This window comes from Lithobates pipiens, unplaced genomic scaffold (assembly GCF_037356315.1).
Source record: "Lithobates pipiens isolate NorthernLeopardFrog02 unplaced genomic scaffold, aLitPip1_a1.2 Scaffold_27, whole genome shotgun sequence".
NCBI classification, from domain to species: domain Eukaryota; kingdom Metazoa; phylum Chordata; class Amphibia; order Anura; family Ranidae; genus Lithobates; species Lithobates pipiens.
In genome coordinates, this window is record NW_027507788.1 from 173435800 (window position 1) to 173448928 (window position 13129).

General features: G+C 45.1%; 1 protein-coding gene across 1 annotated transcript in view; it reads left to right on the top strand.

Moving 5' to 3' along the window:
* Window positions 1-1205: 1205 nt before the first annotated feature.
* JAM3 (junctional adhesion molecule 3) overlaps window positions 1206-13129 on the top strand; it is a 59656-nt gene continuing 47732 nt past the window's right edge. Inside the window, exon 1 of the mRNA XM_077457907.1 lies at window positions 1206-1330. Within this exon, the coding sequence (XP_077314033.1) occupies window positions 1285-1330 (46 nt within the window). The 5' untranslated portion in view covers window positions 1206-1284. The remainder of the gene's footprint in view (window positions 1331-13129) is intronic.

Sequence of the window (13129 nt, forward strand, 5' to 3'; positions counted from 1 at the left end):
GCCCCCACGGCAAGCAGCTTGCTATGGGGGCACCCAAGTTGAGCTGCAGCTCCCTGTGTCTGTTCAGACACTGAGCTGCAATTTGTCCCCACCCCCTCTCTCCTTATTGACTAATTTACTTTGATTGATAGCAGCGGGTGCAAATGGCTCCACTGCTGGTCTCAGACAGTCAGGAGGGAGCGTCCTGAACGGCCAAGACACTTGTGGACAATGCTGGACAGAGAGGGGGCTCAAGTAAGTATTAGGGGAGCTGCTACACAGAAGGCTTATCTTAATGCTTAGAATGTATTAAGATAAAAAAAACCTTCTGCCTTTACAACCCTTTTACCCCCCCTCAAATTTTGGAGCCCCCCACCCACACATCCATGCAAACGTAAATGTTGGGGGTGCCTATGCATGGAAGCATGGAGTTCTAGGCCAATTATTTGTGGGGAACTCTAAATAAATGATCTGTAGGGCTTTTAAAAGCATGATTTATAGAAAGTATAAGGTACTACTAACGTTTTTTTACCGTTTCACGGGCACACACAATTTTAGAGTTTGACATGCCGGGTGTCTCTTTTCTCAGCACACCCTTATCTTTTATATTTTACCAAAAAAAATGAGCATTATATTCAGTTTGTGTGCAATAAAAATAAATGTAATGTATTTCTTACTGCAGTTATGCATTTCCTATACCATTGTGCTAATATCTTGTGACATACAACATTGCAGCTACCACTATTTTATTCTCCAGGAAGTTTGCTTTCAGAAAATAGATCATGTTTTGGGGGGGGGTTGGTAATCTTCAAGCCTAAAATGATTTTTTTTTAAACTGTGAAAGTGGAGTAACCCTCTAATCACCATCTGACCATTTGGCCCATTAACCATCCTATTATAATGGTATGACGTACTCCAATAGATGATTTTTTTTAGTTCCCCAGATGTCTTGCTGTGAAAACTTTTTTTTCTCCTTGCTGCTCACACTGCTCAGACCACAACAAACTAATTGTAGAATTGCCTTACATAGAAGAAAAGAGAAGATGTCATACCGGGAGGTGACCAGCAGGTGGCCAACAGTAAGCTGTTAGGCTGTATATGGAAGATAAAGGAGGTTGTAATACTAAACATGGACCAACAGGTGGCGATCACAGGCTGTGTATAGGGAACAGAAGGAGGTGTAATACTTGGAAGAGACCAGCAGAGGGAAGTAAAAAGCCTTCATCCCTGAATACCGTTAGATGTTGGGAATAGCAGACCAATGGACATAGGTGGGCGGAGCTTAGTACATCCTCGGGGCAGAAGATGGCGGCGCGGAGAGTTTCGGGGCTTCTTTTCCTCCTATTGCGGGGTGAGTACCGGGCGCTGACTCCTCCCACCGCCGGGTGATGGAGGGGTGACGTTCCCTTACACCCGGTGCCGTTCTGTGTGTGTCACCCCCGCTTCTCCTTCCCTCCGATCTCCATCCATTGTTCTCCGATCTCCACATCTCTCCTCTGTTCGTCCGTTATACCCCGATACCCCTTCATACCCCCTCCCCCACTGTTGTACCCCCCATATCCCCCACTATTGTACTCCGATACCCCAATATTCCCCCCTCCCCCACTATTGTACCCCCCCCATATCCCCCACTATTGTACCCGATACCCCCATATCTCCCCTCCCCCATTATTTTACCCCGCATATCCCCTCCCCCACTATTGTACCCCGATACACCCCCATATCCCCTCCCCCACTATTGTACCTCCCATATCCCCCACTATTGTACCCCACATATCCCCCACTATTGTACCCCGATACCCCCCATATCCCCTCCCCCACTATTGTACCTCCCATATCCCCCACTATTGTACCCCACATATCCCCCACTATTGTACCCCGATACCCCCCATATCCCCTCCCCCACTATTGTAACCCAATACCCCCCCATATCTCCCCTCCTCCCACTATTGTACCCCGATACCCCCCATATCTCCCTTCCCTCCCCTCCCCCACTATTGTACCCCAATACCCCCCTATATCTCCCCTCCCCCCACTATTGTACCCCGATACCCCCCATATCTCCCCTCCCACCACTATTGTACCGCGATACCCCCATATCTCCCCTCCCCCCACTATTGTACCCCCATATTCCCCCTCTACTGTACCCTGATATCTCTCCTCCCCTTCTACTATACCCCAAAATCCCTTCTCCTTTACTGTACCCCTTCAGTGTACCCCAATAATACCCTCTATTGTACCCCCATTACCTTATCTGCCTTTTATTATACCCCAATCCCTCCATTGCACCCCAGTAATACCCCCTTAGTCCCTCTGTTATACCTCAATAACCCCCTCTGTCTATTGTACCTCCATAGTTAATGGGGGGATGGGGGATATTGGCCATTAAGTTCACCCAAAAAAAGATAGTCGGTGTAACATAAAAGATCACTACAAGAGGTATTTTGTAATGCTGTGTTTTGTTTTTTTCCTTAACCACTTCAATACCCGGGCACCGGGCACTTCCACCCCCTTCCTGCCCGGGACAGTTTTCAGCTTTCAGCGCTGTCAGACTTTGACAATTGCGCGGTCGTACAACACCGCACTCATATGACATTTTATTTATTTCCTTCCCACAAATAGAGATTTATTTTCATGGTGTTTTATCACCTCTGGGATTATTTTTAAATTCTTTGCTAAAAAAAAAATGGAAAAAGACAGAAAATTTGGGATAAAAAAAAAGTTTTTCTTTGTTTCTGTCAGTACATTTTGTAAATAAGTAAGTTTTCTCCTTCACGGATGTGCGCTGATGAGGTGGCACTGATGTGGCGTACTGGTGGGCACTGGAGAGTACTGATAGGCATCACTGACGGGCACTGCTGGGGCTACATTGATAATCGGGGCACTGATTCCCTGTACAGTCTCTGCTGAAAAATTGGCTCTCCTCTCCTCACACTCTGTCAGTGTGAGGCGAGGAGAACCGAAAAACTGCACTTCAGTGTTTACATGTGATTGGCTCTGATTGGACACAGCCGATCACATGGTAAAGAGCCTCGTCATCTGTTCTTTACCCAGATCAGGGGCCACGCCTTGTCCTAGGAACATGCCGTGATCACTGCGTACCAGAGCGATGACGCTGGGTGCGACGTCTTGTGAGGGAGCGAGATCTCGCCCACCGTCATTTTACTATATGGCGGGCGGGAGGTAGCTAAACTCTCCTCACAGGATTTGAGTGACAGCAGCAGGAGCCAATGAATGTTGCTGTTGTCAGTGGAGCTTGTGAGAGAAGGAAGAGGGGAGAGAAGAAGTGAAGCCAGACAGAGCTGAAATCTTACAGGAGTCAGGTAAGTGTTTGTGTCTGTTCACACTTGTGCGATGCGAGAACCCTGCGAATCAACCGCGAGTTCCTGCTTCGCACCCGGCACGCACGGCAGTTCACACTGCCATATGCAAACTGCTGCGGAGTGTCATTATATGTTAACACCCCCCATTTCAGCTCGCGTATCGCACTGCAAACTGACAGTTCGCACATGAATCGGATCGCATAAGTGTGAACACACATGCGATCCGTTTCTGGTCCGAACAGAAAAAAGGGTCCTGTGCGTGTTTGGTCCGAATGCGGTGCGATATCAGCCAGACTATCTGTGTGCATCGCACCGCACAGACAACGCATGTAATGTGAACAGCCGTGCGCTGCGAATTACATGCGATGTCTGGCATCGCACAAATGTGAACCGGCCCTAAAGGTGGAAGCTGGGAGGCGCTGCTGTTGTAAGTTTTTTTTTTTTTTTTACCTTAACCACTTCACGCAAAACAGCGTACCTGTACGTCAGTACTTTGACGCTAAATACCAGGGTTATGGCAGCAGCTAGCTGGCATAACCTCTGTATTTTTGGGAACGCTGCGCGTTTCTCTTTAAGGTAAAAGTGGTCTCCGCGGTGGCTTTACCGCCTGATCACTTTTATCGGCGGCGGGGGAGAGATCCCCCCCCCCGCCACGCTCCAGTTGTCTCCACTACTTACCGGACCCGCCGGTAGTGGCGGAGACGATCGCGTCCTCTCCCATGGATGCCTGGCTGCTGACTGAGGGGAAGATGGCCCCCCGCTCGGCTCCATAGCATGGGAGGGCGGAAGCAAATTCAAACGTCACTTCCACCCATAGTTCTTAACTACTTGCTCGCCATCTTATGACGTCCTTGATTTTGTGCCGGGATATCTGAATGATGGCTGCAGCTACAGGCATCATACAGATAGTGGCTTTTCAGCCGGCGATCCCCTATACCAGTGATGGCGAACCTTGGCACCCCAGATGTTTTGGAACTACATTTCCCATGATGCTCTTGCACCCTGCAGTGTAGTTGAGCATCATGGGAAATGTAGTTCTAAAACATCTGGAGTGCCAAGTTTCGCCATCACTGCCCTATACCATAAGAACGATCATAGTGGCTGTTCTGCCGCTTGGACGTTTTTAGAGGTTCTCTCCCCTGTCCCTGCCACTGGCGAGTCAGAGAACAGATCCGCCAGCCCCGGATGGTGACCATAGAGATTTCCGGCGTACCAGATGGTTGCCGGAGTCTCTATGATGTGTCATGTTATCACATCACACCCGGCCTCTGCATTCAAACAAAAGGCACCGCCTCGGCTGGGAGGCTGAGATCTTCTTCTTTTTTTTTTTTTTTTTAATTCAGGCTTCCCATCCTAGAGGTGAGATGTGGGGTCTTATTCACCCCATATCTCACTGTAAAGAGGACCAATCATGTCATATTCCTATTACAAGGGATGTTTACATCAAAATAAAAGTGATTTAAAATTAACAATAAAAAAAAATGAAAGTGCTCCTGTCCCCACGAGCACGCACGCAGAAGCAAACGCATATGTAAGTCCCACCTACATATGAAGACGGTGTTCAAACCACACATGTGAGGTATCACCGCGAACGTTCGAGCGAGAGCAATAATTCTAGTGACCAGTAAAAAAAAAAAAAAAAAATGAAAGCGCCGCCTATGGGGATTTTTAAGTACCGAAGTTTGGCATCATTCTACGAGCGTGCACAATTTTGGAGCGCGCCATGTTGGCTATCTATTTACTTATCTTTCACATTATGCAAAAAAATTGGGCTAACTTTACTGTTTTTTTTGTTTTTGTTTTTAAGGCATGAAAGTTTTTTTTTTTTTTTCCTAAAAAAAAAAAAAAAAAAAATAAGCATCGGAAAAATTGCTGCGCAAATACCATGCGAGATAAAGTTGCAATGACCGCCATTGTATTCTCCAGGGTCTCTGCTAAAAAAAAAATTATATATATGTATGTATATGTTTGGGATTCTATGTAATTTTCTAGCAAAAAAAAAAAAAAAAGATGATTTTTACATGTAGGAGAGAAATGTCAGAATTGGCCTGGGTGGCAAGTGGTTAAAGGAAAAAAAAATTTCAGCGTTCATCTCCCAGGGGGACCCCAGAACAGCAGTGTCCACCAGGCGAGATTAACGCCGACACTCTACACCAAGGACTGACATTCCTACAGTTCCAGCTCCATGTTGGATTTCTCGAGTTGGCTGCGGAGACCTACCTTGGAGATCCTTGTGAGGGACTTCTTGAGTCTAGAGGATTCCTCATTTATTTGGTCACTTTTTCCACTTCTGGATATGCGTCTTTATACCTGTTCAGCTCCATTTATTATTTTTTTTTGATCACATGAAAGTAGCACGGAGTGTCTCCAACTATCATCTCCTCCATACCCCTGAAGAAGGGATTCACTCCGAAATTCCCGAAACGCATCTAGGAAAAGCGTTATTCTCATGCTATATATATATTATGTACTGTTTTATGCATGATGTTGTTTCACACCACTACACTTTTTAATTCATAAAACAATAAATCTTTCTATGTTTCAAAATACTGTGTTCTCAAAAGTTTGCCCTTAACCTCTTCCCGGCTACCTCGTGCAGATATACTGTGGCAGAAGGGCACGTACAGGCAGAATCGCGTAGCTGTACGTTGCCCTTTAAGAGGCAGCTTGCGGGCGTGTGCTGCTGTTCGCTCCGTGAGCGTGATCACAGGTCCCGTGGACCCGATGTCCGTGGGGATACCCGCGATCGTCTCAGGGAGAGGAAGAACAGGTAAATGCTAATGTGAACAAGCATCTCCCCGTTCCACCTAGTGACACTGATCACAGCTCCCTGTAATCTGGAGCGGCAATCAGTGACGTGTCACACACAGCCCCCCTCCCCCCCACAATTAGAATCACTCCCTAGGACACACTTAACCCCTACAGTGCCACCTAGTGGTTTACCCATTCCCTGCCAGTCACATTTATGCTGTAATCAATGCATTTTTAATTGCACTGATCGCTGTATAAATGTGAATGGTCCCAAAAGTCTCAGATGTGTCCACCATAATGTCGCAGTCCCAATAAAGATCACTTATTTAAAAAAAAAAAAAAAAAAGAAATGCCATAAAACTATCCCCTATTTTGTAGACGCTATAACTTTTGTGCAAACCAATCCAATACGCTTATTGTGATTTTTTTTTTTTATTTTTATTTTTTTACCAAAAATATGTAGAAGAATACGTATCGGCCGAAACTGAGGGAAAACAACATTTTTATATATTTTTTTGAGATATTTATTATAGCAAAAAGCAAAAAAAAAACTGTTTTTTTTTTCAAAATTGTCTCCATTTTTTGTTTATAGTGCAAAAAAAAAGCGTTTGTTTGCGTAAAAATTATAGCGTCTACAAAATGGGGGGATAGTTTTATGGCATTTTTATAATATATATATTTTTTTTTTTACTAGTAATGGCGGCGATCAGGGATTTTTATCATGACTGTGACATTATGGCGGACACATTGGACACTTTTGGCACTATTTTGGGACCATTCACATTTATACAGCGATCAGTGCGATTAAAAATGCATTGATTACTGTGTAAATGTGTCTGGCAGTGAAGGGGTTAACACTAGGGGCGCTGTAGGGGTTAAGTGTGTCCTAGGGAGTGATTCTAACTGTGGAGGGAGGGGCTGTGTGTGACACGTCACTGATCACTGCTCCTGATTACAGGGAGCAGAGATCAGTGTCCTGTCACTAGGCAGAATGGGGAGATGCTTGATTATATTAGCATCGCCCCGTTCTTGCTCTCCGTAAGGTGATCGCGGGTATACCCACGGACATAGAGTCCACGGGACCTGCTGTTGGACTCGCAGAGCTTGTGGCGGGCACACGTGCCCACTAGCCAAGCCTTGCGAGATCATGAACAATAACGTGATTTCGCAGAGCCAGCCTGCCGCAGTAAAACTGCGGCGGCTGGTCCACAAGCGGTTAAAGGGACCACAACCCAAATATTGGTGATATATAGTACCCATCCAGGACCCAACCTTGGCGTCCTGTACACAACCCAAAAACAAGACTTTTCCAGAGGTGGACTGGACACATCTATCACAGTTGATGTGTTTTTGTGTATCTCCTCTAATGAAGGAGTTAAATGGTGCCGAGCCGGATAGTGCCAGGAATGTGCTGGCAGCGAGATGTCACCAGACAATGAGCGCACTTCTTCCTGCAGATACAGCCTTCCGTCATTGTTTGGTGCTGTCATACGGGAGGAATAATGTACACAAGCTCTGGGTGAATTAAGGCAGACGCCACGGGCACAATGCGGTCTGCTCAGACTTTACAAAAACACAAACTTTTCCGTTATTCAGTATTTTTATTTATGAATTTCATTATTCATGTGTCATAACTGAAAATTCAGGATGCACCGAAATTGACGTTTAAAAAAAAAAAAGATGTATAAAATTGTATTTAATTGAATTATTATCATGAATTTAAATGAATATTAATTTATTGTTGGCCACTATCAACAACTTTTTGGCTTATAGGCTGCTTTCACACTAAGCGTTTTATTTTTTCAAATCTTTTTTTCTTTTTTTTTTTTTTGCTTTAAAAAAGCTCAACAAAAATGCATCCCTTTAATATAATTTACTACGTCTTTAGTAAAAAAAAAAGTATAAAATTCGTTTATATATTGATTAGTTTGCGTGTAAGTTATAGTGTCTACAAATGAGGGTATTTATACTGGAATTTTTAATGATTTTTTTTTTTTTTATACTAGTATTGGTGGTGATCAGCGATTTCTAGGGGGCAATATGACACTAACTGACACTGGGTGGGAATTGACAAACTGACACTGACATCACCAATGACTAATACAGTGATCAGCACTAATGACACTGGCTGGGAAGGAGTTAATATCTAGGGGTGATCAAGGGGTTAATTGTGTGCCTAACAATGTGTAAGGTTTGCTGCTTTTACTATCAATTATCAATGTGGATGATTTTTCTCCCAAAGCAGAGCAGAGCATGGCTGCCCATATAGGTGAGGCAAGAGCAGATCATTTCTGTTCACCTCTGTGGTCTAGGAGGTTGGAGGCGTCACTTCTGGTTTAGGACAGATGTAAACATTTCCTTTTTTTTATTTTAACTTTATTTATTTTTATTTTTTTGGGAAAGCATCAGATTAATGTTTATTTTTTTATTTTTTTGATCTGGTCCTTCCAAGGGTAGAGGAGAGATCTGGGGTCTGATAGACTTCAGATGTCTCCATAAAGAAGACCTGACATGATTTATTATCGCAAGGGATGTTTACATTTCTTGTGATAGTAATAAAAGCAATCAAAAAATATGTAGGGCCAGTTCACTCAACATGCAGTCCAGTGCGGTTTTTTTTCTGCATCAAAAACGCATGAAAAGTGGGTTATATGGTTTTTAATGGCATAGTTCACACCAGTGCTTGCAATTCCAGTTTCAGGAAAAAAAAATTTTTTCCTGCACTGGACTGTACAGGAATTCTGAAAAACGCACCAAAATGCACTGGAAGACACGTCCTTATTTAACCACTTGCCGACCGAGCCATAGCCGAAAGATGGCTACAGCACGGTCGGCTTATTCTGGGAGGACGTCCGTGCGACATCCTCCCAGAATCTTGCTCCCGGAAAAATCTGTGACCACAGAGTCCAGAAGAACCGGCACATCGCGGATCATGGTAAATGGCGGCTGGTAGCGGGCATTTACTACGCGATCGCTCCGTCAAATGATGGAGTGATCACTTGTAAACAAACCGGCGTCCTATCATGACGCCGGTTCCTCCCTTCCTCTCCTCTCTGTACCGATCTGTACAGTGTGAGAGGAGAGATTGTTTGCAGCAGCGCTGTGGGCTGGATCTCTAGTGCCCACAGCGCTGCTCTCTGCCCATGCTCTGCCCATGCTCTGCAATCAATTTTAATAGAAACAAAGAATGTATTTATTTTTATTTTTTTACCAAATTTTCAGTCTTTTTATTTATAGTGCAAAAAAAAAAAAAACCCAGCGGTGATTAAATACTACCAAAAGAAAGCTCTATTTGTGTGAAAAAAAAGGACAAACATTTCATATAGGTACAGTGTTGCATGACTGAGTAATTGTCATTCAAAGTGTGAGAGCACCAAAAGCTGAAAATTGGTCTGGTTAGGAAGGGTGTTAAAGTGCCCAGTGGTCAAATGGTTAAAGCGGAGTTGGACCCAAAAATGGAAATTCCACTTTTCCAGTTCCTCCCCCCCTTCGGTGTCACATTTGGCATCTTTCAGGAGGGAGGGGGAGCAGATACCTGTCTAAGGCTGGGTTCACACTGCTACGGGGGGAGATCCGGATGTGATTCGCACAGCAAATCACATCCGATCTCCGTAGCACTGCGAGTTCAGCCATACAGATAGTATGGCTGAACTCGCAGCTGTCCCGCAGCAAACTCGCACAGGACCCTTTTTTGGGTCCGCAACGGAATCGGATCGCATGGGGGTTCACACCATGCGATCCGATTCCTGTGCGAGTCGGCAGATCGCACTGCGATATGCCGACAGATCTGGGGGTGTCATTAACATAACATTGACACCCCCAGCCGTCCGCATAGGGCAGTGTGAACTGCCGGCGGGAGGTATGCGATGCGGGAAAACGCCGCGGATTCGCGGCGTTCCCGCATCGCAATAGTGTGAACCTAGCCTAATACAGGTATTTTGCTCCCACTTCTGGGCATAGATACCCGAGCCACCTGCAGGTATCTACACCACTTCTGGTGCTTCTCCGTCTGCCCCCTGCTGTCTTCTGAAGAGACACACGGGTCCCAGAAGACAGCAGGGACCAGTGGGATAGCGCAGCGTGAGTCGCGCATGCTCAGTAGGGAGCCAGGAAATGAAACCGCAAGGCTTCACTTCCTGATACCCTTACCGAAGATGGCTGCGGCAGCACCCGACAGCCGAGGGAAAGATCGGCTTCGGGTGATGACATCGCGGGCACCCTGGACAGGTAAGTGTCCATATTTTAAAAGTCAGCAGCTGCAGTTAAAAAAAATAAATAAAAAAAACGCGAACCTCCACTTTAAGGTTAAAAAAAAGAGGGGGGAAAATGCACTGGACTGCATCAAAAACACGCCACAATTTTTTATTTTTTTTCAAAGCGCCCTCATTCCCCCCACGCTCATGCGCACAGATGAACGCATACTTAGGTAGTTCACCTGTAAACTATGTACAATACTACACATGTGCGATATCGCTGCAAAGTTTATAGCGAAAGCAATAATTCTAGCTCTAAAATAATTTGATCTTGTTTGTAACTTTAAACAGGTAGATGGATTTAAAAAAATTGGGACATATGGTTGGCTTTTCGTTACATCAGTGATTGGGGGAGGGGAGGGGGGTATTTGGAAATAAGGCCTTTTCTTCCACTTTGGGTTGCATTTAAATCCGATATTACTCCAGCAAATAGATGGCAATAGTGACTCTTGATCTGTATTATATGTATTGATATGGACTGGGATATGACATGTGTGTCTATGATACCTGTGCGGTGTGTATCTGCTGCTCCTAATGTAGGGGGATGTATAAAGGTTGGCGTGGGTTCAGCTGGCACACACCTGTCACTGTTTGCAGCCTCTGACAGCTGTGTCCGGCTCGTCTGTCTGATCAGAGCCATGAGCATGAATGGAACAGCTGACGGGGACACGGGTGGCTGTTGGTGGGATAAATGCAGTAGATGTGACATCTGGTGATGAATGGCTGGGCGCCCCCTGAGCACTGTGACCAGCGGGGGGAGGAGATGTGATGGAGCCGGTGTGAATTTCTCACTGTCCCTCCATTATAACAACTGTCACTTGTACCTGAACTCTGCTCATCTCACAAGCCCCGATTTCTGATGCGTGAGTTGGATTGGAATGTGATTCCAGCGCCGCTTTTATTTCCTTGTGTTTTCTTCATTTCATTTAGGCTGCCTTCACACTGGGGCGGCGGGTCCGTAAGCAGTAAAGCGCTGACCGTTTTAGTGGCACTTTACCGCTGTTTAATCTGTGCTTTTTGGACGATTGCAGGGCGCTTTTAAGCCCCACTAGCAGCCAAAGTGGGGGTTAAAAGCGCCTGCATTTATGGCGCTTCCGTAGCGCTTTTTTAGGCACTTGGGAACCGCTACCCATTCATTCCAATGAGCAGGGACAGTGTAGGACTGCCCCAAAGATGCTGCTTGCAGGACTTTTTTTTCCTGTCCCGCAAGCGCACCGCCCCAGTGTGAAAGCACTAGGGAGGCAGTTTTCAGGTGCTGTATGGGCGCTATTTATTTTTGGTGCTAAAACGCCTGAAGGCTACCACAGTGAGAAATGGGTCTTGGTGATGCATTCTGGGGATGATTTACTAATGCCACGTACACACAAGTGGAATAACCGACAGAAAAAGACAGATGGAATCTTTTCATCGTATATTCTAATCGTGTGTATGCTTCATCTGGCTTTTTTTGTAAAAAAATAAAATAAATATTCTGACTGCCTAAAACGTGTTTTCAATTTTTGTCCGAGGGACCAAAAACGACGCATGCTCTGAAGCAAGTACGAGACAGAAGCTAGTGGCTACTGGTTATTGAACGTCCTTTTTCTAGTCCCGTTGTACGTGCTGTACGTCACCACGTTCTTAACGATCGGACTTTGGTGTGATCGTGTGTATGCACGACATTTGCAGCGGAACTCTCGGAAAAAACCTTTGGAGTTTATTCCGATGGGAAAACCGGTCATGTGCACGGCATAAGGCTACTGTCACACTGGGGTGGTGGGCCCGTTAGCGGTAAAGTGCCGCTAGTTTTAGCGGCACTTTATTGTCATTTTAGCAGCACTTTTCGCCCATTAGTGGGGGTGCTTTTAACCCCCACTAGTGGCTGGAGAAGGGGTTAATAGCGCCTGTGTTGTGGCACTTCGGAAGCGCTGCCCATTCATTCCAATGGGCAGGGGTGGTATATGAGCACTGTATACACCGCTCTTGCACCGCCCCAAAGACGCTGCTTGCAGGACTTTTTTTTTTCCCCATTTCGCAAGCGCACCGCCCAAGTGTGAAAGCACTCTGGCTTCCACGCTGGGGAGGCAGGAGAGGCAGTTTTCAGGTGCTGTTTTTAGCAATAAAACTCCTGAAAACTGCTACAGTGTGAAACAGAGCTGCACGATTCTGGCTAAAATGAGAATCACAATTTATTTATTTTTTTGCTTAGAATAAAGATCACGATTCTCGTGGTGTAACATCTTCTTTCACATGATACAAAAAAAATTGGACTGGTCCGTGAATTTTGCTGTGCAGCCGTTTCTTGGCAGGTTTGCTGTTGTGCCATGTTCTTTCCATTTGGTTATGATAGATTTGATGGTGCTCCTAGGGATCATCAAAGATTTGGATATTTTTTTATAACCTAACCCTGAATTGTTCTTCTCAACAACATTGTCCCTTACTTGTTTGGAGAGTTCCTTGGTCTTCATGGCAGTGTTTGGTTAGTGGTGCCTCTCGCTTAGGTGTTGCAGCCTCTGGGGCCTTTCAAAAAGGTGTGTCTATGTAATGACAGATCATGTGACACTTAGATTGCACACAGGTGGACATCATTTCATGAATTATGTGACTTCTGAAGGTAATTGGTTGCACCAGAGCTTTTTAAGGGCTTCATAACAAAGGGGGTGAATACATATGCACATGCCAATTATCCGTTTTTTATTTCTGAAAAATAGTTTTATGCATATATTTTTCTAATTTTATTTTACCAACTTAGACTATTGTGTTCTGATCCATCACATATAATTCTGATTTAAAAAAACATTGAACTAAAGGCTGTAATGTAACGATATAGGTAAAAAGCCAAGG